The sequence below is a fragment of the Pseudorca crassidens genome, chromosome 3, assembly GCF_039906515.1.
Source record: "Pseudorca crassidens isolate mPseCra1 chromosome 3, mPseCra1.hap1, whole genome shotgun sequence".
In the NCBI taxonomy this organism is placed as follows: domain Eukaryota; kingdom Metazoa; phylum Chordata; class Mammalia; order Artiodactyla; family Delphinidae; genus Pseudorca; species Pseudorca crassidens.
The window spans coordinates 98,465,552-98,493,194 of NC_090298.1; the positions used below are offsets into that span (position 1 = coordinate 98,465,552).

General features: G+C 37.0%; 1 protein-coding gene and 1 pseudogene across 2 annotated transcripts in view; one reads left to right on the forward strand and one right to left on the reverse strand.

Annotated features, from left to right (window-relative positions):
* The window catches only part of HSD17B4 (hydroxysteroid 17-beta dehydrogenase 4), a 92,505-nt gene that overhangs the window by 51,906 nt on the left and 12,956 nt on the right, over positions 1–27,643 (forward strand). For both annotated transcript variants that reach the window (XM_067731519.1, XM_067731518.1), the window contains exons 17-22: positions 1,763–1,828; positions 13,862–13,931; positions 14,632–14,738; positions 16,240–16,326; positions 21,321–21,407; positions 22,412–22,550. In XM_067731519.1, coding sequence (XP_067587620.1) covers positions 1,763–1,828; positions 13,862–13,931; positions 14,632–14,738; positions 16,240–16,326; positions 21,321–21,407; positions 22,412–22,550 — 556 coding nt within the window. The remainder of the gene's footprint in view (positions 1–1,762; positions 1,829–13,861; positions 13,932–14,631; positions 14,739–16,239; positions 16,327–21,320; positions 21,408–22,411; positions 22,551–27,643) is intronic.
* LOC137220775 (large ribosomal subunit protein eL21-like) lies at positions 16,553–17,035 on the reverse strand (annotated as a pseudogene).

A 27,643-nucleotide genomic window follows, 5' to 3' on the forward strand; every position in this document is an offset into this window, starting at 1 on the left:
AAATAGAGTTAGCATATGATCCAGCAGTCCCACTACTGGGCATACATCTGGAGAAAACCATGCACCCCAATGTTCATAGCAGCACTGTTTACGATAGCCAGGACATGGAGGCAACCTAAATGTCCATCAGCAGAGGAATGGGGGCTTCCCTGGTGGTGCAGTGGTTAAGAATCCGCCTGCCAATTCAGGGGACACAGGTTCAAGTCCTGGTCTGGGAAGATCCCACATGCCGTGAAGCAACTAAGCCCATGCGGCACAACTACTGAGTCTGTGCTCTAGCACCCACGAGCCACAACTACTGAGCCTGCGTGCCACAACTACTGAAGCCTGCATGCCTAGAGCCTGTGCTCCGCAACAAGAAAAGACACCGCAATGAGAAGCCTGCGCACTGCAATGAAGAGTAGCCCCCGCTCCCTGCAACTAGAGAAAGCCTGCACACAGCAACAAAGATCCAACACAGCCAAAAAAAATAAATAAAATAAATAAATTTATTTAAAAAAAAGATTTATGCACTTAAAAAAGAAAAGAGGAATGGATAAAGAAGATGTGGTACATATATACAATGGAATATTACTCAGCCATAAAGAAGAATGAAATAATGCCATTTGCAGGAACATGGATGGACCTAGAGACTGCCATACTGAGTGAAGTAAGTCAGATGAAGACAAATATCATATGATATCACTTATATGCAGAATCTGAAAAAAAAACGATACAAATGAACTTCTTTACAAAACAGAAATAGAGCCACAGATGTAGAAAACAAACTTATAGTTACCAGGGGGGAAATGGTGGGGGAGTGATAATTTGGGAGATTGGGATTGACATATACATACTACTATATATAAAACAGATAACTAATAAGGACTTAACTATATAGCACAGGGAACTCTACTCAATACTCTGTAAGGACCTATGTGGGAAAAGAATCTAAAAAAGAGTGGAGATATATGTGTGTATATGTATATATATATATAAAAAACTGATTCACTTTGCTGTACACCTGAAATTAACACAATATTGTAAATCAACTATACTGCAATAAAAATTAAAAAGAAAATAAATGCAAAGAGATCCACAATCTTGGTAAAGTGCATTTAAAGATTAAATCAATATAGATGTGAATTGTTTGTCTAATTCTTACAGTTACTGTCATCTTTTGCATTGGGAAAAGAGTCTTTACCTTTTTCTCCTTTGTGGCCTAGAGAATGGATCTGCTTATATAATTCCTTTCATTAAACAAGGTCATTTCAGGGATCTTAATGTAGATGAAGCTAGCAGTTATGAAATTTTAAATGTCATTATGTGCTGAAAATAAAATATTAAAATAAACTTTTTATCCAGTTTGCAGATTTTGTTACAGTCAGCCCTCCATATCTGTGGGTTCTGTATCCACATGTTTGGCATCTGCAGATTGAATCAACTGTGGATCAAAAATATTCAGAAAAAAAAATTCCAGAAAGTTCCCAAACTATTTACACAGCATTTACATTGTATTAGGTATTATAAGTAATCTATGCACATCCTCCCAAGTATATGGGAGGATGTGCATAGATTATATGCAAATACTACACCGCTTTTATATAAGGGATTTGAGCATCTGCAGATCTTGGTATCCATGAAGGGGTCCTGGAACCAATCACCCTTGGAAACTGAGGGATGACTGTATATTGAAACATGGTTGTTTATCAAATATCAGTTTGGGTAAAGAGAATAACAATTATTTTGTTATTATTTAACGTGTAATGTTTTTTGATCTCAGGTAGCTGTAGCCATACCTAATAGACCTCCTGATGCTGTACTTACAGATACCACCTCACTTAATCAGGTAAGAATTTTTTTTTTTAACATCTTTATTGGAGTATAATTGCTTTACAATGGTGTGTTAGTTTCTGCTTTACAACAAAATGAATCAGTTATATATATACATATGTTCCCATATCTCTTCCCTCTTGCATCTCCCTCCCTCCCACCCTCCCTATCCCACCCCTCCAGGCGGTCACAAAGCACCGAGCTGATCTCCCTGTGGTATGCGGCTGCTTCCCACTAGCTATCTACCTTACGTTTGGTAGTGTATATATGTCCATGCCACTCTCTCACTTTGTCACAGCTTACCTTTCCCCCTCCCCATATCCTCAAGTCCATTCTCTAGTAGGTCTGTGTCTTTATTACTGTCTTACCCCTAGGTTCTTCATGACATTTTTTTTTTCTTAAATTCCATATATATGTGTTAGCATACGGTATTTGTCTCTCTCTTTCTCACTTACTTCACTCTATATGACAGACTCTAGGTCCATCCATCTCATTACAAATAGCTCAATTTCGTTTCTTTTTATGGCTGATATTCCATTGTATATATGTGCTACATCTTCTTTATCCATTCATCTGATGATGGGCACTTAGGTTGTTTCCATCTCCGGGCTATTGTAAATAGAGCTGCAATGAACATTTTGGTACATGACTCTTTTTGAATTATGGTTTTCTCAGGGTATATGCCCAGTAGTGGGATTGCTGGGTCATATGGTAGTTCTATTTGTAGTTTTTTAAGGAACCTCCATACTGTTCTCCATAGTGGATGTACCATTCACATTCTCACCAGCAGTGCAAGAGTGTTCCCTTTTCTCCACACCCTCTCCAGCATTTATTGTTTCTAGATTTTTTGATGATGGCCATTCTGACTGGTGTGAGATGATATCTCATTGTAGTTTTGATTTGCATTTCTCTTTGGATTTCCATTTCTCCTTGGATTTATCCTGTATGGGACTCTCTGTGCTTCCTGGACTTGATTTACTATTTCCTTTCCCATATTAGGGAAGTTTTCAACTATAATCTCTTCAAATATTTTCTCAATCCCTTTCTTTTTCTCTTCTTCTTCTGGAACCCCTATAATTCGAATGTTGGTGCGTTTAATGTTGTCCCAGAGGTCTCTGAGACTGTCCTCAGTTCTTTTCATTCTTTTTTCTTTATTCTGCTCTGCAGTAGTTATTTCCACTATTTTATCTTCCAGGTCACTTATCCATTCTTCTGCCTCAGTTATTCTGCTATTGATCCCATCTAGAGTATTTTTAATTTCATTTATTGTGTTGTTCATTGTTGTTTGTTTCATCTTTATTTCTTCTAGGTCCTTGTTAAATGTTTCTTGCATTTTGTCCATTCTATTTCCAAGATTTTGGATCATCTTTACTATCATTATTCTGAATTCTTTTTCAGGTAGACTGCCTATTTCCTCTTCATTTGTTAGGTCTGGTGGGTTTTTATCTTGCTCCTTCATCTGCTGTGTGATTTTCTGTCTTCTCATTTTTCTTATCTTACTGTGTTTGGGGTCTCCTTTTTGCAGGCTGCATGTTCGTAGTTCCCGTTGTTTTTGGTGTCTGTCCCCAGTGGCTAAGGTTGGTTCAGTGGGTTGTGTAGGCTTCCTGGTAGAGGGGACTAGTGCCTGTGTTCTGGTGCATGAGGCTGGATCTTGTCTTTCTGGTTGGTAGGTCCATGTCTGGTGGTGTGTTTTGGGGTGTCTGTGGCCTTATTATGATTTTAGTCAGCCTCTCTGCTAATGGGTGGGGTTGTGTTCCTGTGATGCTAGTTGTTTGGCACAGGATGCCCAGCACTGTAGCTTGATGGTCGTTGAGTGAAGCTGGGTGCTGGTGTTGAGATGGAGATCTCTGGTAGATTTTCGCCATTTGATATTATGTGGAGCCGGGAGGTCTCTTGTGGACCAGTGTCCTGAAGTTGGCTCTCCCACCTCAGAGGCACAGCACTGACTCCTGGCTGCAGCACCAAGAGCCTTTCATCCACATGGCTCAGAATAAAAGGGAGAAAAAGTAGAAAGAAAGAATTAGTAGAGGTAGAAAGAAAGAAAGAAAGAAGGGAGGGAGGGAGGGAGGAAGGAAGGAAGGAGGGAAGGAAGGAAAAAAAGAAAGAAAGAAGATAAAGTAAATAAAATAAAGTAAGATAAAATATAATAAAGTTATTAAAATAAAAATATAATTATTAAGAGAAAAAACAAAAAAAAATGGACGGATAGAACGCTAGGACAAATGGTGGAAGCAAAGCTATACAGACAAAATCTCACACAGAAGCATACACATACACACTCACAAAAAGAGGAAAAGGGAAAAAAATCATAAATCTTGCTCTCAAAGTCCACCTTCTCAATTTGGATGATTCGTTTTCTAAAGGAGATAAGGAAGGAAAGAAAGAACGAAGATAAAGTAAAATAAAAGAAAGTTATTAAAATAAAAAGTAATTATTAAGAACAAAAAACGGACGGATAGAACCCTCGGACAAATGGTGGAAGCAAAGCTATAAAGACAAAATCTCACACAGAAGCATACACATACACACAAAAAGAGGAAAAGGGGAAAAAATACTAAATCTTGCTCTCAAAGTTCACCTCCTTAATTTGGGATGATTCCTTGTCTATTCATGTATTCCACAGACATCAAGTTGATTGTGGAGCTTTAATCCGCTGCTTCTGAGGCTGCTGGGAGAGATTTCCCTTTCTCTTCTTTGTTCTCACAGCTCCCAGGGGCTCAGCTTTGGAGTTGGCCCTGCCTCTGCATGTAGGTCGCCGGAGGGCGTCTGTTCTTCGCTCAGACAGGACCGAGTTAAAGGAGCCGCTGATTCGGGGGCTCTGGCTCACTCAGGCCAGGGGGAGGGAGGGGCACGGAGTGCGTGGCGAGCCTGCGGCGGGTGGCACAGGCCTGCCTGACGTTGTACTAGCCTGAGGCGCGCCGTGCGTTCTCCCGGGGAAGTTGTCCCTGGATCACGGGATCCTGGCACTGGCGGGCTGCACAGGCTCCCCGGAAGCGGGGTGTGGATAGTGACCTGTGCTCGCACACAGGCTTCTTGGTGGCGGTAGCAGCAGCCTTAGCGTCTCATGCCCGTCTCTGGGGTCCGCGCTTTTAGCTGCGGCTCGCGCCCGTCTCTGGAGCTCCTTTAAGCAGCGTTCTTAATCCCCTCTCCTCGAGCACCAGGAAACAAAGAGGGAAGAAAAAGTCTCTTGCCTCTTCGGCAGGTCCAGACTTTTCCCGGACTCCCTCCCGGCCAGCCGTGGTGCACTAACCCCCTGCAGGCTGTGTTCACGCCGCCAACCCCAGTCCTTTCCTGGCGCTCCGACCGAAGCCCGAGCCTCAGCTCCCAGCCCCGCTTGCCCCGGCGGGTGAGCATCCAAGCCTCTCGGGCTGGTGAGTGCCAGTCGGCCCTGATCCTCTGTGTGGGAATCTCTCCGCTTTGCCCCCCGCACCCCTGTTGCTGTGCTCTCCTCCGCGGCTCCGAAGCTTCCCCCTCCGCCATCCACAGTCTCCGCCCGTGAAGGAGCTTCCTAGTGTGTGGAAACCTTTCCTCCTTCACAGCTCCCTCCCACTGGTGCAGGTCCCGTCCCTATCCTTTTGTCTCTGTTTATTTTTTCTTTTGCCCTACCCAGGTACGTGGGGGGGTTTCTTGCCTTTTGGGAGGTCTGAGGTCTTCTGTCAGCGTTCAGTAGGTGTTCTGTAGGAGTTGTTCCACGTGTAGCTGTATTTTTGGTGTATCTGTGGGGAGGAAGGTGATTTCCGCGTCTTACTCTTCCGCCATCTTCCCAGAAGCCTCAAGAATGTATTTTTGAAAAGTGATAAAGCCACCTGACTCCTGACACTTTTTGATTTATAACTCTGATACCCTGTAATTTTGTGAGTCCAAAAGTAGTGGCTGTGTTCTACGTAATAAAAATAACGGCATATTTCTGTAGCTGACATTCGTTCTTTCTGAATTTTTACTTAGCAGTTTTTTTATCCACTAGGTATCAAAAAAAATGTAAAATGGCTTTTCATTAGTCAATTGAAAAAGCGTTATGCTTTGTTGGCAGTGGATTGCTTGCCTTAAGGAGACTGCCTAGCTTAGTAGTGAAGAATTTCATTAAAGCCTTAGAGAGCAGGATAAAATAAAAGGCAAATTTCATTTATCCTTTCTTCTATTGGAAAAGAAAACTGAGCTACATTGCTTCGAGAGAGATTATTTTATGCTAACTTTAGTGGACAGGTACAGTAAAGCATCGGAGAAGGAGTAGATGATTTAATCTCTTTTGTTTGGCATAAATAATATGTTTTCTGATGGAGGAGTTAAAATGCCCTGTCAGTTAACAAATTCTGTAAGCATGCAAAGATTTATCTAAGAAACAAAAGGTGACCATAAAGATGAGAAAAGCAACTTTGTTTTTGAGAGACCTGAAGATTCTTCCCTATGATGGCCAGAATACTAACCATGCAGACATAGAACAGAATATGTAAAGCTCTGAAGTTATGCTGTGAATAAGCAGGTAATGACAGCACATTATTTGTAAAATTCACTTATTTTTTGATACTAATTTTGATATACTTGATATGAGAACTGCAGGATTTATGTGTGCTGGCAAATAGGAATATAATTTCATGAGCCAGAAAGAATTAAGTTTGGAATATATTAATTGTATTTTTTTATACACTATGTAATTGGGTGATAGAACAATACTTTCTACCTCAGATTAGTTTTTGCCTTTAAATGTTCTTCCTATCCCTATTTCTTATCAGTTTCTTAAGAGAGCACTCATATTTATGTTTAATTAAAGCTTCATAGTGAAATTAATTTTATTAGCACACTAAAGAACAGAAGACTTCATGGTTTCATGGTTCAGAAAACCCAGAAATGCTCCATTATTATTCTTGTGTTACTGAAATAATAAAATGTATCTGCTGTAGATAAGAAAAGCTGAATAGTTTCCATGGCTTGAATTGCTTTATACAGTAAGCAGAAAGATTTTTTTTTCTTTTTTCAGATGAATAGAACTTTTTGTTAGCTTTTAACAGACTTGAGTATTTTGCTGTGTGACAAAGGACAGTTTATAAATTAACAAATATTTTTTGTATAAATAATGGACACCCATCATTTGACAGAGGTTCCTGACCATTTGTATCATATGGTCACTTGAGAATATGATAAAAACTACCGACTGTTTCTTCAGAAACATTTTGCATAAAAATTAGCTTAAATTTCAGGGGATTTGTGGGCTGTTTTAAATTGGATCTGTGCTATAGGAGATACAAATCAAGTAGAAGAAGTGTGATCTATTGACAAGGAACTGAAAGGATACTTAGATATAAGGTGTAGATGTCTTAATTTCTGGGGCACCTATTCTAAGCAACGAATGATTAAATACAAGGCTTTGAATTGTAGAGTAAGTGCTGTAGACATTCTGAGATGGGCTACTTATTAGAGAATGACATACAGAAGAGTTTGGTAGGAAAGATGGGACTTCTGAACTAAAATGGTGTATAGATATTCTCTCTTACCAGGGATATAAGGCTTGCCGTATGGCCTGGAAGGGGATAAGAACTTAGTAATGATAGCAGAAAAGAGCATGATGTATGTACAAGGAGTAAGAATTAGAGCATTCACACCGGAGAGTGGTGGGAGATGATTGTGGATGAACAGACCTTTAAGGAGAAGTGGAAATGGAACAGATTATGTTGTTATAGCATAAACTTTGTGCCAGCTATTTAAATTAAATAAGTAACTTCTCAATCAGTAGGGAAACTAGCAACCATCGCTCTACCAATATCACTTCTGGAATATTTTGTTTTTCATGTCTTTAGGAGAATTTCTTCATCTTCAAACTGGTATGATATTACATGTATACTTCATGGTTTTTCATAATTAATAAAGAGAAAATTCATCCCCAATAATCTAGAAAGACCAAAGAATAAATAGGTAACAGGTGTTAGGCTTTGTATTTGAGGAGGATGAAAACAAGTATCTTTATTTTCCCCAGATACATATCTCATACTACTTATTCTAACAATTAGGATTTTAGCTACCATCATTGTTAAATAAAGTTAATCTTTGGAATATTGGTTATACTCCATTAAAATATAATTCTTTATTATATTACCATGTGTATTATAAGTACTTTTAAAATTTTGTTTTGAAACAATGATTTATTATTTTGCATGACTCTGGGTTGCCTGGGCGGTCCTTGTGCTACAAATGGTGTTGGCTGTCACTCATGTAGCTGTTCTGAGATGGCGTCTGGGTGGGGCAGGAAAGTCCAGGATGGCTCTTTCACAAGTGCAGGGTCTTAGTGCTCCCTGTTGGCTGGCGTGCCTCTAATCTCCACCTGGCTGCTTCTTCACGTGGTGTCTCATCTTCCAGGGCCTTTCTCTGTGGCCCTCAAGGGGACTTCTATTTAAATTTCTGGAACTGTTTCCTGTGTAGCTTCCTCCTTTTCAGTACATCTACATTCTAACTGCCCATTCTCCCCAGAACTCTGATCTTTATCTCTTTAACTCTTTGAGACTGTTTTGCTATGTTTCTGTTTCCCTTTTTGCACTGCAGTCTAGAAAGTGCTGTCAGGCAGAGCACTGTGGCCATTGTAGAGTCCATCTTTTTTGTTTCTTTTCTATCAAGAATCATAATCCTGTTCTGCCTCCTGTCCAGTATCTAAGAACAGTATCCCCCTCGCCCACTTAAAAAAATTTTTTTTCCTAATTGTTTACTGTGGAAGAGTAAGTTCATTCCACTTATTCCATCTAGGCCGGAAGTGGAAATTCTATACCTTTTTATATGCCCATAGTGCCCAATTTTCTCATTTATTACTATTTGTTTTTTCAGTTTTTATTGCTGTGCTTTGTTTCCTACTTGTTTCTAACAATTAAAGAGCCTATTTTATTTTCTTGTTTCTCTTTCCCTTATAGTTCACATTTTGGGGAATGCATTAATTTTACTTTTTCAGAACAGTTTAACATTTATATATTATTCTTGCCTCTTCCCCACCTTTGTTTTAGTCTTAGATTTGCAATTGAATATATATCAATCCTTTTGCCAAAGTTTCTCCCATATCTCCTGGTTGGATAAAGCTCCTCCTGTGGTAGGTTCCCCAAGAAGGCCTCGTGTATAGTATTCCTTTGGTTCCTATGTATTTATTTATCTTATTATTATTTTTAAAATAAATTTATTTATTTATTTTTGGCTGCATTGGGTCTTCTTCATCGCTATGTGCGGACTTTCTCTAGTTGCAGCTAGCGGGGGCTCCTCTTCGTTGTGGTGCGTGGGCTTCTCATTGTGGTGGTTTCTCTTTGTTTCGGAGCACGGGCTCTAGGCGTGTGGGCTTCAGTAGTTGTGGCACATGGGCTAAGTAGTTGTAGCTCACGGGCTCTAGAGCACAAGCTCAGTAGTTATGGCGCCTGGGCTTAGTTGCTCCGTGGCATGTGGGATCTTCCTGGACCAGGGCTTGAACCCATGTCCCCTGCATTGGCAGGCGGATTCTTAACCACTGCGCCACCAGGGAAGTCTGGTTCCTATGTATTTAAAACTATTTTTCTATACCCTGGATACTTGAAGGACAGCTTGGCTGGATATGAAATCTTGAGTTTCTTAAAATGGTGTTCCATTGTTGCCTGGCTTTCTATATTGCTGTTTAGAAGTCTGATGCCAGTCATTATCTTCCTCTAAGTTACTTGATCTTTATCCTTGAGGGCTTTAGGATTTTTTTTTCCTTTATCTTTAAAAATCTAATAGTTTTACTAGGATAAATCTCAGTGTTGCTCATTCCAAGTCAGTTTTCCCATGTACCTGGTGGGCCTTTTTAATATGTGTGTTCAGATCTTTTATTTTCAAAAAGTTTTCTAGGGTGATAATTTTAAATATTAGTTCTTATTCATTGTTTTATTTTTATTTCTTCAGGTACTCTTTATGTACATTGGATCTTTTTCTATCTTTCTTCCAACCATTTTCTCTCTGTCCTTTTTTAGTTCTTTATTTCATTTCCATCCTCTTGGTTTTTTTCTTTTTTTTCTTCTATGCGCCTTTTTAAAATTTTGTTTGAATATGTTCTCCTTTGAGAACATTATAATTTAGTCTTCAATTTCTAATATGATTTTGATTTTTCTTTTATTTCTTTCCCAAGTTTAATCATCTCTTACTTCATTTCTTCATGTTTTTTGTCCATTTATATTCTTGGTTTTTGAATTTCAGATTCAAGATGTTTATTTCCTATCCCCAAATGCTTGAGTATTGTGTTATCGTTTTCTTCTGTTTGCTAGTTGTTCTTTCTGGGAAAATTTTATTTATAATAATGTTTTGGTTCTTATTTTCTTTTTTAGTCTTATTGTAGCTTTGCACAGATGGAGATTACTTACCTGTATGCATTTTGTAGGTAAAGTTAGTAGTTTGGGATGGTTTACAAGATTCTTTCTTAAAGAAATTCAAGATTGTCATCTTCTGTCAGTATAGCAAAGTGCCTTTTCTTTAATGGATGGCTTTTTGGAGTAGGGCATAGTGGGGAAGTGTTTTATTAAATTTTTTTTAGTTCTCTTTATCCTGCAGGATCATAAATTTCCCCTCTTGATTCTTTTTCTTCACCATTCAGTCTTCAAAGGAGACATCTTTGTTTTATCCTCTTCTCCCTCAGAAGTATTGCCTTTCTAGGACTGCCATTTGGAGGTGCATGCACTTTTAATTCTTTGCTCAGTAGTCAGTATTCTAATCTTCCAGGATTCTTCTCAGTATTTTTGTCCTCGAGGTAGGCTGTCTGTGTCTCGAAGTGATTTTTCTTTGTTTCCTTTTTTTCTCTTCCATGAGCTTCTGCTATACTCCCCCGCCCCACCCCTACCGCTCTCTCTAGTAGTTTTGAGAGTGTGCTCAGAAGACAATGCTGCTGGATATAGGTGTTTATTTTTCTACTTAGAGGAATTTGAAGTTTGTGGTTTTTCTCTTCTAGTTACACTGTAGGCCTGAGATCTGTGTAGTTTTACTTGTTCTTGTTGATCTGTTTGCTTTTTTAGGGGATGTGAGGATTTGGGAAGAACTAATTCCTGACCCTTTTAATTTAGCATTTAGTTTAACTTAATGGTACACTTAAAAAAATTACTTATTTATTTGGCTGCATTGGGTCTTAGTTGTGGCACGCAGGGTCTTCGTTGCGGCATGCGGAATCTTTCACTGTGGCATGTGGGCTCTCTAGTTGTGGCGCGTGGGCTCGGTAGTTGTGGCACGCAGGCTCTCTAGTGGTGCGCAGGCTCCAGAGTGTGTGGGTTCAGTAGTTGTGGCGTGTGGGCTTTCTAGTTGGGGTGCGCGGGCTCTAGAGGGCGTGCGCTCAGTAGTTGTGGCACAAGGGCCTAGTTGCCCCTTGGCATGTGGAGTGTTAGTTCCCTGACCAGGGATCAAACCCATGTCCCCTGCACTGGAAGGTGGATTCTTAACCACTGGACCACTAGGGAAGTCCCTACTGGTACACTTTAAATAAATAAAACTAAGAACTAATTTACTCATATATGGAAGATCCTCCCACTTACATTTAATACTCAAGTAAGACAATATAGAGCTATTTTTCTTAGTTTGTATGTGTGAATTTTAGTGATTTTTACATCTAGGCAGAAATGAAACAGAACAAAACACGAAGCTTTTTGCTTTTCTTCTGAAATATGAAAGTCCTTCAAGATATTCAGAAAATAAACCTTGATAGTGTTCTTTATTGTTTGGAGAACGGTTATTTTGCATTATGATTGAATTTAGTTAAACATCCAATCAGTTGACTTTAGTCATTTCTCATGATAGATCTTTTATATCTTTGCTAATTCTGCCTTCTGTTGGAAGCAATGCTGTCATTGAAATAATATGAAAATTTTCATATTCCTTTAATATGATTTCTTTAGAAGAGTTGTTTCTTTTCATTTATAGGAATAATATCTGTGGGGTAAGAACACTGGCACTAATCTTAAAAACTTGATTGTCTTATACTGTTGCTGAAATCTTTTAAAATAATCATAATAGTTCACATTTATTGAGGTATTAATATTTATCAAGGATAATGCTCTGTAAGAGTTTGATTAGCCTCTCAGTTTTTTAAATGAGAAGATTGAGGCTTAGGGTGATAAAGAAAATTGCCCACTAATGGCAGAGCTGGATTTGAACCTAGGTCTGTCTGGTGCCAAAGCCCATGATCTATTATGTGTTTGACACCTTCCCCTTTGGACCCTGAAATTCGTCATTTTTTTTTTCCATTTGTATGCAACGTGATGATGTATATTTGCCTAGTGTTTCATTTTTTTTAAAGTGCTTTCTAAAATTTATCATTTAATCCTCTACCATCTTATACAGAATCTTAAGTCACATCTATTTGATAATTGTTGATTTGATTTAATTATTTTTAGAAGTCATATAAAGGGAAAAAATACTGAGTCATTAAAAAAGTGAATAATTTAGAAAACTATCATATAGAGTGATGGGAAAGAGAAAGAGCTTATTAAAATTGTACAAAACATTAAAAAGTAAACAACATTTTCCTATGAATTAGAGGAGATGTTATTTTCTGTAAATAAAATTTGTTAAAAAAGAATAATCAATAATTAAAAACAACAAAAACTCATTAAGAAAGTCAGGTATGCTGACATGGCTAGTCTCTACACAACATTTTAATAGTCTTGGAAAGCTTGACCTAGCAGTTGATAAGAAAGAGAAGTCTGGAGGCAGCCCCATAGTTAATATACAGGTACATTAAATACTTACTGTTAGCTCTTTTATGAATTTCTTCCCTTCAGTACTGAAAAGTACTCTCTCATTTGACCAATGCACAATTTAAATGCTGGGAAGTGTGGTGACTTTTTTCCTATTGTTATCTATATCTTTCTGCTAATTCTGCCTTGTCTAAGTACAGAAGTGATGTGAGGATCTGGAGTAAGCAGGAATATAATCTTAATGGCAAGTTATTAGTCTGTTGTTTTGCAGGATGAGCTGATTTCAGGATTTAGTGTACCCAGTAGAATGAAAGTTTGTGAGGAGTGTGTGATGTTTATATGTCTAGTATTGGGTTACAGGCTTCAATTTAAAACACCCCATTAAGAAAGTTGGCATAAATTTTGCTTGGTTAGAAGAGGCCATAAACATTTACACCTTATCTTCACTGTGTTTTTTTTTTAATGTTTCTTTCTTTTCTTTTTTAGCCTTTTTTTTTTTTTTTTTTTTTTGTGGTATGTGGGCCTCTCACTGCCGTGGCCTCTCCCGTGGCGGAGCACAGGCTCCGGACACACAGGCTCAGTGGCCATGGCTCACGGGCCTAGCCGCTGCGTGGCATGTGGGATCCTCCCGGATCGGAGCACGAACCCGCGTCCCCTGCATCGTCAGGCGGACTCTCAACCACTGCGCCACCAAGGAAGCCCTCTTTTCTTTTTTAAAAAATTAATTAATTAATTTTTGGCTGCATTGGGTCTTCGTTGCTGTGCGCGGGCTTTCTCTAGTTGCGGCGAGTGGGGGCTACTCTTCGTTGTGGTGCACGGGCTTCTCATTATGGTGGCTTCTCTTTGTTGCGGAGCGCGGGCTCTAGGGCATGTGGGCTTCAGTAGTTGGGGTGCTTGGGCTTCAGTAGTTGTGGCTCGCAGGCTCTAGAGCGCAGGCTCAGTAGTTGTGGCACACGGGCTTAGTTGCTCTGTGGCATGTGGGATCTTCCCAGATAAGGGATCAAATCTGTGTCCCCTGCATTGGCAGGTGGATTCTTAACCAGTGCACCACTAGGGAAGCCCTTCATTGTGTTTTAATGAGAGTAGATTGATGGATTCCTTTTTGTGAATTTCTCCTTAGGCAGTGGTAACCAGTGTTGTTCCCAGATGTAGTTCTTGGTTCCCCTTCCTATTATTTGACAGTCCTCACCCCTTCTGATTTCAGTGGCAGGTGTTACAAAAAGCATTTGATTTACACTTAATCTTTTTTTGTTAGAAATAGTTATTTTTTAATCAGAGCTACTATTAGGTACATTATAATGCATTTCTTATGCAATAACCAGCCATATTTCCTGTTTTTAGTTTAATGTATTCTAAGAAGGCACTGGGTGCTAGTTTATTTTATAATTCTTTCTCCACAGGCTGCTTTGTACCGCCTCAGTGGAGACTGGAATCCCTTACACATTGATCCTGACTTTGCTAACTTAGCAGGTGAGTTGCTAGTAATGTAAGCCAATGAAAATATTAGCTCAGTTATCTAAATAATACTTAAAGATGTCGCTACTTATGACTGGAAGTTTGAGTAACATTTAAAAAATAGCCCTCTCCTAATATGTTTATGCAAAGGACATGGAAAGGTGGGAAGTAGTGTTCAGAAATTGGTGTACGTGAAATTCAGATTATGGTGGAAGGTAGCTCCTGCTAGTGCAAGGTCTAGGATAGGACCATGGGGATGGGTGTCTGAGTTATCGTGAAGGTCGAGGCCGTTGGAGGGGAGAGCAAAGAACTGAAAGGTTGAAGAAGGATCATCTACATACATGGATATTGAAATCACTGTGGATGATTTCATGGTTACAACCAAAGCTAAACAAAATAATTATTTGTGTCCCCAGATTTCTGACATTCCTTTCTTTTTTTTTCTTTTTTTGTTTATTTCATAATTTTTTGCCCAGGAAGTATTATTTATAAAATATTTTCCATGTTTCTTAACACATTATTGACCAGAGACGTATTAACGCCATAGGCGTTAGTTTCTGCAAAAATCCCCCCAGTCAATAATGTGTTAAAATAGATGGTATGATTCAGGCTAATGCAGTTTAAAAATGTATTTTTCAAGTCCTGAATGAACTGTTCTTGGTTTTTAAACATGAAATGTGCCTTTATCTAACTAAATTCTCTCTCTCATTTTTAGGTTTTGACAAGCCCATATTACATGGATTATGTACATTTGGATTTTCTGCCAGGCATGTTTTACAGCAGTTTGCAGATAATGACGTGTCAAGATTCAAAGCAATTAAGGTGTGTGTAAATTAGTAATAATTTAACTACTTGTTCCTTTTTAGTTTTAGAGGAGTCTTAGTGACTTCACTTAAAAATAGGTACTATACTGAAGTTATTATTTTTATTATTTCATTGACTTGGCAATCAGCAAGTTTTCTTTTTGTAGCTATAAATGCCTCTATTACACATGCATCATGAAGGATATTATATACAGTTATACTTTTAACAGATTAATTTGATTGTTTTATAAATAGTTAGGGACATACATATAGCAGCTTATATGCCTTAACAAAAACTCGAGATTTACCTTTAAAAATTTATTTATTCATTTTTTACTGTTTTATAATTTGCCTTAATTTAATTGAAAATGTTAAGTGGCTGCATTTGAACTGTAATAAACATGCACCTATATCAGTATGTTGGCTGCATATTGATTTTAGTTTTGCACTTTTTTTTTTGTGGTCACTTTAAGTTTATTTATTTTTGACTGCATTGGGTCTTCCTTGCTGTGTGCGGGCTTTCTCTAGTTGCGGTGAGCAGGGGCTACTCTTCGTTGCAGTGCATGGGCTTCTCATTGCGGTGGCTTCTCTTGCTGCGGAGCACAGGCTCTAGGTGTGCGGGCTTCAGTAGTTATAGCACGTGGGCTCAATAGTTGTGGCTCACGGGCTCTAGAGCACAGGCTCAGTAGTTGTGGCACACGGGCTTAGTTGCTCTGCGGCATGTGGGATCTTCCTGGACCAGGGCTTGAACCCGTGTCCCCTGCATTGGCAGGCGGATTCTTAACCACTGTACCACCAGGGAAGCCCTAGTTTTGCACTTTTAAGTTGGATTCAAGTTTTCATCCATTATAAATTACAAAGAAAACTGACTCTGCACAATTTTGCATAAATCGAAAGACATATACTTAAAAAAAAAAGAAACAAAATTTTAAGGCAGTGTCAAATAGCTCCAAAAGCTTTTATCAGTTTGTGATCCATGCAGCAGTGGAAATTTATTTTCTGATGTCTTGCCTTTGATAACACTGGTTATTCTCATTATTATAACTATTTTATAGTTATTATTATAATTATTTAAAAAATCAGCCAATAATATGTATACAGAGCAAATAAAATAGTATAGAAAATTAGGAAATAAAAAGTGTAATTATTCTGTCCTATACAACAACCCCAGGTCTTATTCCTCAGACTTAATTAGTGCCACTTTTAACTGCTTCTGTTAAGTTGTTCTGGTGGTTACCTATATAACTCTACTTAATATGATTATTCTTCTGTGTTTTGATTTGTCAAGATTAAACTATTTATTGATTCTATACTTTGAAAGACAAAGAATTAACTTTTACTAACTATATCCTTTCTCTACTAATTGTATCATATTACTATTTTTATGAATTTAAGTATAGTCCAGTCTCTGTTTCTTCCTTTTATGCTCTCCAACCTTCCCCTCAAATTCCACCCCCCCTGCAAAGTGGAAAAGTTTCATATTAAAACATTTTTAACCCTAAAACACATTTTTTTTAAAGGTTCGTTTTGCAAAACCAGTATATCCAGGACAAACTCTACAAACTGAGATGTGGAAGGAAGGAAGTAGAATCCATTTCCAAACCAAGGTATGAATAATGTAGTTAGAGGTACATTGTTTTGTTACCCTCTTCACTGTATCCTATAATTATGTTCCATCCTAGCATACTTTTGGTTATTACTATGGATATGATATAAAACTTAGAAAGTTTTTAAAAAAAAATCAGTGGTAACTTTTAATTGAAAATAAGATGCTTCTGTACCTTGTTTTTTATTTTCTGTTTTTTTTTTTTTTTTACAGTCCAGGTTTTTTATTTTCTTTACCCCCATCATGCCATGAATTCATAGGGAATGGGCTCCAGCAGTTCAGGCTCTTTTCCATTGGTTCTCATGAAGTGTGCTTCCCTGGGTGGAGCAGGCTGGCACTTCAGCTGAACCCAAGTACCTTTCTCTTTGGCTTCCTTCTTTTTCTGATCATTTTCCTTCACTAGTTTCAGGAAGCTATCTTGGCTCTTAGAGTGCTTAACATGCTCGATACGCACATTAATTCTCTTGGCAAGAATCTTGCCCTTAACTTGTTTGTTTACAATGATGCCAACAGCATGCTGGGTAACATTGTAGACTCTCCCAGTTTTGCCATGGTAACATTTGTGGGGCATTCCGTTTTGAACAGTGCCCGTTCCCTTGATATCTGCAATATCACCTTTCTTGTAGATTCGCATGTATGCAGCCAAAGGAGCAGCTCCATGTTTTCTAAATGTAGCGGGTGCCCCTCCTCTTTCCCTTTGTGTTGGTCATTTTGGTGAATTACTGGAAGATGGCTGTTCTGGCCGAAAAGAAGCTATTTTCTGTTTTTTATTCTCAGCTAAATTGGTGCCTGTCTACATAGCATTTCTGAAAACCCAACCAACCATATCTTTTTGGCTCAACCCATCATTCAAGTTGTTGTCAGAATATAATCTTCAGAAAATTAAAGGCATGACTCTCAGACAGATATAAAATGAAAATGTGATGAAAATTTATTTAATTCCTTAACGAGGGAGCTAGCAAGATGATAAAACTGGTTCAAAGGAGAACTAGAACAACAGGGTTTATGTGGTCCAACAGGGAAAGCATTCTAAAATAATTTTGCTGAGTTAGAGACAAAACTAGTCAATTGTCCTATAAAACAGTAAAACCATATCTGTTACGGTTATATTTCCTACTGGACAGAAATAGTGTGCATTTTGATCACACAAAAACCCACAAATTAACGTCTTAGGTCACAGAGTCTGGGCTTAATTAATAGTAAGTAACAAGACAGTATATCTCCCTATAGAGTTAAGTAATTTTGGGGTGAGGCTGTTAGCAGTGCTCCAGTAAAATACTAAAAGGACGTGCAATCAGCCTTTTATAAGTTTTTTACAGATTATTTTTGTTAATACAATTGACCAGGGTGATACTTTTTGGCCTGATCATTTGTACTACATTGATGGTTTGTGTTGAGCAGTTTAAATACCACCACCAACAGTAATAACAGTTTATATTTCATTGTATATATGTGGCACATCTTCTTTATCCATTTATCTGTCGGTGGACACTTAGGTTGCTTCCATGTCCTGGCTATTCTAAATAGTGCTGCAGTGAACATTGTGGTACATGACTCTTTTCGAATTATGGTTTTCTCAGGGTATATGCTCAGTAGTGGAATCGCTGGGTTGTATGGTAGTTCTGTTTTTAGTTTGTTAAGGAACCTCCATACTGTTCTCCATAGTGGCTGTACCAATTCACATTCCCACCAGCAGTGCAAGAGGGGTCCCTTTTCTCCACACCCTCTCCAGCATTTATTGTTTTTAAATTTTTTGATGATAACCATTCTGACCAGTGTGAGGGGATACCTCATTGTAGTTTTGATTTGCATCTCTCTAATAATTAGTGATGTTGAGCATCCTTTCATGTGTTTGTTGGAAATTTGTATATCTTCTTTGGAGAAATGTCTATTTAGGTCTTCTGCCCATTCTTGGATTGGGTTGTTTGTTTTTTTGGTATTGAGCTGCATGAGCTGCCTGTGTATTTTGGAGATTAATCCTTTGTCAGTTGCTTCATTTGCAAATATTTTCTCCCATTCTGAGGGTTGTCTTTTCATCTTGTTTATGGTTTCCTTTGCTGTGCAAAAGCTTTTAAGTTTCATTAGGTCCCATTTATTTTTGTTTTTATTTCCATAACTCTAGGAGGTGGGTCAAAAAGGACCTTGCTGTGATTTATGTCGTAGAGTGTTCTGCCTATGTTTTCCTCTTAAGAGTTTTATAGTGTCTGGCCTTACCTTTAGGTCTTTAATCCATTTTGAGTTTATTTTTGTGTATGGTGTTAGGGAGTGTTCTAATTTCATTCTTTTACATGTAACTGTCCAGTTTTCCCAGCACCACTTACTGAAGAGGCTATCTTTTCTCCATTGTATACTCTTGCCTCCTTTATCAAAGATAAGGTGACCATATGTGTGTGGGCTTGTCTCTGGGCTTTTTATCCTGTTCCATTGATCTATATTTCTGTTTTTGTGTCAGTACCATACTGTCTTGATTACTGTAGCTTTGTAGTATAGTCTGAAGTCAGGGAGCCTGATTCCTCCAGCTCCGTTTCTCTTTCTCAAGATTGCTTTGGCTATTCGGGGTCTTTTGTGTTTCCATATAAATTGTGAAATTTTTTGTTCTAGTTATGTGAAAAATGCCATTGGCAGTTTGATAGTGATTGCATTGAATCTGTAGATTGTTTTGGGTAGTATAGTCATTTTCACTATATTGATTCTTCCAATCCAAAAACATGTTATATCTCTCCATCTGTTTATATTATCTTTAATTTCTTTCATCAGTCTCCTGTAGTTTTCTGCATACAGGTCTTTTGTCTCCTTAGGTAGGTTTATTCCTAGGTATTCTATTCTTTTTGATGCAGTGGTAAATGGGAGTGTTTCCTTAATTTCTCTTTCAGATTTTTCATCATTCGTGTATAGGAATGCAAGAGATTTCTGTGCATTAATTTTGTATCCTGCTATTTTACGAAATCCATTGATTAGCTCTAGTAGTTTTCTGGTAGCATCTTTTCTGTGTATAGTATCATGTCATCTGCAAACAGTGACAGTTTTACTTCTTTTTTTCCGATTTGTATTCTTTTTATTTCTTTTTCTTCTCTGATTGCTGTGGCTAAAACTTCCAAAACTATGTTGAATAAGAGTGGTGAGAGTGGGCAGCCTTGTCTTATTCCTGATCTTAGTGGAAATGGTTTCAGTTTTTCACCATTGAGGATGATGTTGGCTGTGGGTTTGTCATATATGGCCTTTATTATGTTGAGGTAAGTTCCCTCTATGCCTTGTTTCTGGAGAGCTTTTTTCATAAATCGGTGTTGAATTTTGTCGAAAGCTTTTTCTGCATCTATTTAGATGATCATATGGTTTTTCTCCTTCAATTTGTTAATATGGTTTATCACATTGATTGATTTGTGTATATTGAAAAATCCTTGCATTACTGGGATAAACACCACTTGATCATGGTGTATTATCCTTTTAATGTGCTGTTGGGTTCTGTTTGCTAGTATTTTGTTGAGGATTTTTGCATCTGTGTTCATCAGTGATATTGGCCTGTAGTTTTCTTTCTTTGTGACATCTTTGTCTGGTTTTGGTATCAGGGTGATGGTGGCCTCATAGAATGAGTTTGGGAATGTCCCTACCTCTGCTATAGTTTGGAAGAGTTTGTGAAGGATAGGTATTAGCTCTTCTCTAAATGTTTGATAGAATTCGCCTGTGAATCCATCTGGTCCTGGACTTTTGTTTGTTGGAAGATTTTTAGTCACAGTTTCAATTTCAGTGCTTGTGAATGGTCTGTTTATATTTTCTATTCCTTCCTGGTTCAGTCTCAGGAGGTTGTGCTTTTCTAAGAATTTGTCCATTTCTTCCAGGTTGTCCATTTCATTGGCATATAGTTGCTTGTAGTAATCTCTCATGATCCTTTGTATTTCTGCAGTGTCAGTTGTTACTTCTCCTTTTTTATTTCTAATTCTATTGATTTGAGTCTTCTCCCTTTTTTTCTTGATGAGTCTTGGCTCGTGGTTTATCAACTTTGTTTCTCTTGTCAAAGAACTGGCTTTTAGTTTTATTGATCTTTGCTATTGTTTCCTTCATTTCTTTTTCATTTATTTATGATCTGATCTTTATGATTTCTTTCCTTCTGCTAACTTGGGGTTTTTTTTGTTCTTCTTCTTCTAAGTGCTTCAGGTGTAATGTTAGCCTATTTATATGAGATCTTTCTTGTTTCTTGAGGTACGATTGTTTGGAAGATCTTTTTTTCTGAAGTATAATGGGGAGTAGTCAAGGGAGAATGATCTTCCTGATTGTTAAAAGTCAGTTTTAATAAATGCTGCCTTAAGTTTTAGACATTGTCCTATACATTTGTAGCAATACCATACTTTTATGAAAGAATACCACTGGAATAATTTTAGCTGATATATTAGGAATTATAATTCCTTTAATATTTTATAAAAAGGCTATTTAAGTATTACTTTATACTGTGTACACTTCCTTTTTGAAATAAGAGCTAGAATTATTTCTTTACAAAGACTGTGGTCTGTTCCTACCCAATTTCATTCTATGTTAACCGAACAAATACACTTTACGTACCCCTACCTCATGTGGATTTTGTGCCATGCCTTTTACTATTTATAAGAATTAAGCAGTTCTCACCCTGGCTCCCCATTAGACATACTTATATTGGGGAAAAAAAAATCCCCCAAATACCAATGCTCAGGGTCCACCCCAGACCATTTAAATTGGAATATTTGGAGATGGGACCTGGTCATAAATATTTTTTGAAAGGGCTCCAGTTGATTCTACAGTTAGGGTTAATTAACACTTGTATTAAATCAGTAAGCTTTCATGTTATTTCTCTTGATATTTAAGTTATGAACTGTTTATTTAATTTGGATTATTTTCTTTTTCATATGAAGAAAAATGTAAATTTCTCTTAAAAGATTTTATACTGTTTCACAATGAAATTGTATTTTCTTTGGAATCATCGGAGTGAACTGGTTGTTTTTCTTTTTCCTCTTGTACCTTTATAAGGTCCAAGGAACTGGAGACATCGTCATTTCAAATGCATATGTGGATCTTGTGCCAACAGCTGATGTTTTAGCTAAGACACCATCTGAGGTGGGTTATAGCCACTGACATCCAAGTCATACCCTGACTTATGAATTTCAATTAAGATCACTTTAAGAATATTCAGTCTACTTTAGTAAATTAAGAGCTATGAAAGATTCTTAACTCGAACTGGAGAACATTAATTTAAAACTGCTTGGAGAAAAAGGAATATTTTGACAACTTATGAATTTTTAAAAAAACTTTTTTGTGTGGATACTAGGGTATCTTTCAAGAGAATATAAGTAATTTTTTAGTTTTAGAGTAAGTAAATCAGTTGTTTAATGAGAAATCTTAAATAGTATTTGGGAGAAAAATATATTAAAAATTTAAATATCCTGTACCTTTTTCTTGATTTAAAGATTTGTATAATGCTTTGAGTGCAGATATAAAAACAGTAGCATGTATTATTTATTAAAACATTTGTGTTATTCTGTATTAACATGCTGAGACTTTTAATAAAAATATTTATATTTTCTGTCTCCAAAATATTAACTTTGTAATGTCGAGGTTTTCAAACCCATGATCTTTGTCTTTCATTTGCCATATTATCATATAACTGAATGAAAATTAAAATCTCTTTAAAGAGAATCTAAGATCAAAAACTTAAGACATTTTAGAGCTAGACAGAAATTCAGGCTTCGTGTAATCTAGTCCTATTTTACAAACAGAGAAATGAGACCACAGTAATTGACTGATTTGCACAGTATCTTCCTGCTGAAGTTAGTTAGGATATAAGTTATCCAGTTAGTTCCTAGTCTACTTGTAAAATATTATTTCTGAATTTTGATAAAAGTAAAATTCTTTTATTAAGAGGAGTGAGGTTCTGGATGACATAAATTAATATAAGGAAAGGTGTGAAAGAAACCTAGTGAGAAAAAACTAGTTTCCCTTATTTATGTGCAGGTTTTTCAAAAAAAATCACATTGTTGCACTTTTATTTTGTAATAGTTTTATCCCCTTGAGTCATTTTTACAGAACTTCTAAAATTAAATTAACTTTTCTCTTTTTGCTAGGGTAGGGAGCTTCAGAGTACCCTTGTGTTTGAGGAAATAGGTCGCCGCCTTCAGCATATGGGGGGAGAGGTGGTGAAGAAAGTAAATGCTGTGTTTGAGTGGCATATCACTAAAGGTGAAAATACTGCAGCTAAGTGGAGTAAGTCATGTCCCTGGCTCTATATTTTAAGATAACTCTTAGTCAATAGAGATAAAGTATCCTTGTTATAACTAAAGCCCGTCTCTTTGAAGGTAGGTAAATCTTAACCTTCTTCGGTAAGTTGTTTTTTTATGGGAAATAACGGGTTTCGTGGCACCCAAAGCCATGCATGTTTTTTAGAGATGAAGGGAATCAATTAAAATGAAAATATCTGTTTTAAAGATTTCATTGTAACACCTGAAATTAGTACTTTAAACAGTCACCTTAGCTGTATGCTTCTTTAACTAATCTTCAAATTCCTCTTAAATGTGAAGAAAGTACATCGGGTTAAATGAAATATTTTAAAGTTTTGAGTAATTCTCATTATATTTTAACAGCTTTAAAAATATTTTCTTCATTCCCCCCAAATTAACATTTTGGATTATCACCTTAACTATCAGTATATAATCATAATTATTTTCTTCGTCTATACAGATGGCAATCAAAGGTACTAATTTTATCTAATCTAGGGAAGTTATCTACTAGAGTGCCATGTTAGCAACCTGGCAAGGCATCCAATATAAGCCAAGTTGCTGCAGAGAGAAAGCAGTCACATTTCCATTCACTTCTGTGGAGCTCCAAAAGGACTCTGGTACCATTTTAAGAAGAAAGAGAAGATAAAAAGGGAAAGGGGTAAAAAAAATTCTACCATGTCTTTTGTATCTGTTGTGTAACTACATTCTTAATCATGGCACAAACTTTTCTGTGCTGTGGTCTCTTAAAAGATTGCAGTGTCCAGTTTTAGTTTAATTCTTAAAGTGAAATTGGGGAAGGTAAGATGAAATTACTGAAGATGAGTAAAAAAAATTTTCTAGATCAGAGAATTTTCTTCTTTTTCTGTCTGCATAATAAAAGCACTAGCACTTTTGTGGGCTCACTTTGCTAATCAGCCAGATCTGTTAGCAAGTTTTTAAGTATCCAGTGTCTATATATCATGACAGAAAAATATGTGGCTTTATCCGATTTCACTGTGCTGTTTCTATATAGGTTAAGGGAAGCGAGTATATATCCATTCTCTTTCTTCAGCATCAGTCAATTATAGATTGCGAGGCCACTGCTTCTAACAATGAGAGTGTCTTTGTTCAGTTTGCTATAACAAATATACTATAGACTGGGTAGGTTCAACAACAGAAATTTATTTTCTCATAGTGTGGAGGCTGGAAGGTGCAGTGTGAGGGTGTCAACATGTTTGGGCTGTAGTGAGAACCCTCTTTCTGGTTTGCAGATGGCCGCCTCCTTACTGTTTCCCCACAAGGCAGAGAGAAAGATCATCTCTCTCATGTCTGTTCTTCTAAGGACACTAACCCCATTATGGAGGCTCTACTCTCATGATCTCACCTAAACCTAATTACCTCCCAAAGGCTCCATTTCCAAATACCATCATTATTTGGAGATTAGGGCTTCAACATATGGATTTTGGAGAAACACAAACATTTATTCCATAGCTGACTGCTATTCATATTTTGAATCATGAAGCATGCTATTAATGAACGCTGACCATCATTTCTTTACCTTTATATTATAAAGTGTTCTAGCCTTACTTTGATTGGTAGAATATTCTTTCTTCATAGAGTATTCTAGCCTTAGGGTTATGTTATAGAGTATTCTGATCTCTAGAGTTGTTGGAGAAAAATGGTGTATCAGTGAATGTTCACTGAAACTTCTTGATTTCTCGTGTTTTTTGTCTTGAGGTCCCAAGGGACAGGATCCTTTCATTTGTAGTCAAGCAGCTGTGGTCCCTTGAATCTGTCTACTGATGTGGTACAAGGAGCATCCAGAATACTTTTTAGCTCAAGGATTTTCCCCATCCTTCATAACTGTGAAGTACAATGGGATCCTGTGTAGTTAAGGTTGGCCAAGAGCCCCTGGAATGCTGAGGGACTCCTGGAAGTGACCTGTGATTGGCTTACACTCCAGGACCATGTTAACTTTCAGGCCCATCTCAAACCTGGTTGTAATCCTTCTCTGGGGACTGTAGGCTAGTGTATGAGATGTAGTATACTATGGTGGTACCTGAAAGCAAGGATTATAGGCTGTGCTTCTGCAAGTCCCACAACTGATGGTATGAACCATCTTCCTTCATTATTTGTATACCACATATCATGCAGATAATCTGTCTATACAGACTTTTTTTTAAAGGAAAGAATCTTTAGGTTTGGGATTTTACTTGCACAGTAGAAACTACTGTTTTGTAGATTTTCATTATTTTTATTCTGAGATGACTATTTTAGAGTGCCTAAATACCTTGTAAATCAGACTGTTTTATTTCTCATTACAATTAAAGATCACTGTAAATGCTCACTGAGACCAAAAAAATTAAAATGTATTTCTAAATCAACTAAAACTTTTTGAGACCATCTTCTATTACATATTCCTAGGAAACATTTTAAAGTTTTGTTCAATTGATTTTGGTTTAACGTAAGTTTCTTTTTAACATAACAATTGCTATTCCTTTTAGGGAGTATATTTTCATTATATAAAATTTGGTATATAAAAGTATAGAGCAGAAAATAATGATGCATAATCCCACTACCTACAGTTAACATTTTGATGTTTGTCCTTCTGGAGGACATTTTTGCTTATAGGAGGTTAATTCAGAAGGGGGTAAAGGAAGCCAAAACATGAAATATGTATTTAGTTACCCAAAGTTCAAAGTGTCTTTTTTTTTTTCTAAAAAACTTCATAGATAACAGTGATATGTAGGTATCATCACTTTCTTTCTATTTTCTGTCCTTCCTTCTTTCTGTTTATTCATGATGGAATAAAACCTTTTCCCCTATAGATGAAACTATATTAGAAGTTGAGTTATAAATATAAAACACAGGATTTTTGAGGACACCGGTGAAGGAAAGGAATGCGATCTGTAAGAGAGAAAACGTGCTGGAATTATGTATCTCACAGTTGGCAGAAAAGAACTCTGTAGAGATTTGTAAAGTATACAAGTGATTCACTCTGGCAAATAGCGTAATTTCTTTCAATATAGTGTCAATAACCAACTAAGATTTTCTCCTTATCTTAGTATCACTTTCCTTGTAGAAAGTATTAGAAAATGTGCTTACATTTAATAATTACCTTCAATTAACCTAGGCAAAAGGTTGTTTCTTGTATTTTCACCAGAAAAATGGGAATATTAGAAACCTGTTAATAACTACTTGTAATTGATGCTTGTGGCTTTTGTTTGTTTTATCATCTCTTCTTCAGGTCCAAATTTATCAAAGCTAACAATCAAATTAGATCTTGAAGCTTTCTCAGAAAGGGTTCATCATTATCTTTGGTTATCTGCCTGTCTTTTATTTGATCTGATTCTCAGCTGTGTAACTTTTTTCAGTTCTGGTTGTTTTCTCACCATCTTTGTGTCACTGAGCTAAATCAGAGTAGCTGGCAGCAGTAGAAATTATCTAGGTGTTTTGGCTTATGATATTTTAGAAGATGATTCCATGTTGGTATCTCTCTTTTGCATCTTGGTGCTTAATGACATAAAATAGATGATTGAATGCTCTGACTTAGGGAATACCTAATTTTTTTTTTTTTTTACAAGCAGTTTTAAAAATGTTTTGCTAAACAGTTAATCACCAAATTCTTGGTATTTTAAATTGCTGTTAGTTGTCCCAGTCATGTTTGCATTATGGCAGATCCAAACCTGTTTACAGAGAACAGGCTCAGCTCCTTAGTTCACCTATGGAACTGGAGTTACACAAGTGACAGGCCTTGAGCAAGTCTAGGAACCAAGGGGTTTGGGCTCAGTGGCCTGGAAGATGCATGTCAAACCCAAAGATCCTGGACCGTGCCCATCTTCCCTGCTCCTTCCCCTATCTTGCCATCCAAACAACACCAACAATGAATCTCTGGGCAGAATGTGTGTCTGTGTCGGGATTTTTAAAAACCAAATTAGTGTGAGTCTAGAGAGAATGGAGAGAGTTCTGGTGTCAGTGTTGGTTTTGGCTGTGGAGGAGGAGTCTTAGCTGTGTCTTTTGAGGTTAGGCCTCTCTGAGGCCTGTCGTGCTTGATCATCTAGGAGCAGGAGGGCTGCCTGGGCGAGGACCCTTCCTCTTTTCTGGGGAACAAGAGTGTGTAATGGAGAGATGTAGCCCCTTGACATGCATAAGAAACCAGAGGGTGGGCCTCAGTGAGGTGCTTTTGGGAAGGAGGCCCAGATCTTGGAATGCTCACTTGCACCTTCTTATCCATACTGATGTGCAAAATATTAATGAAATAAAAAAGAATCAGAAAGAGAGACATTGTAGACTTCTTCAGCTGTTTTGGGAGCTGAAATCAGAACATTGTAGCAAGGTCGTCCTGTTGAGTAAAATCTGTAACACTATCTATTATTTATTATAAAATAAAATTTTTTTATTGAGGTATAGTTGATATATAATATTGTATAAATTTCAGGTATACCACATAGTGATTCACAATTTTTAAAGGTTATATTTCATTTATACTTATTATAAAATATATTTCCTGTGTTGTACAATGTATACAATAGATATAAAGCTTATCTATCTATTTATTTATTTAATACATGACATCGCTGGGTTAGTTTGTTTACTGGATCTATACTTTTTTTTTTAATTGACATACAGTTAATTTACAATGTTGTGTTAGTTTCTGGTGTACAGCAAAGTGATTCAGTTATATATATATACACATATACATATGTATATACATATATATATATTCTTTTCATATTCTTTTTCATTATAGCTTATTACAAGATACAGAATACAGTTCCCTGTGAGAAAGAGTAGGACTTGCTGTTTACATATTTTTTATATATTAGTTTGTATCTGGTAATCCCAAGCTCCTAATTTATCCCCTCCCCTCTTCCTCCTTTGGTAACTGTAAGTTTGTTTTCTGTCTGTGAGTCTGTTTTTGTTTTGTAAATAAGTTCATATTTTGGATTCCACATATAAATGATATCATATGATATTTGTCTTTCTCTGTTTGACTTACTTCAATTAGTATGATATTCTCTAGGTCCATCTATGTTGCTGCAAATGGCATTATTTCATTCTTATGGCTGAGTAGTAGTCTATTGTGTGTGTGTATACACA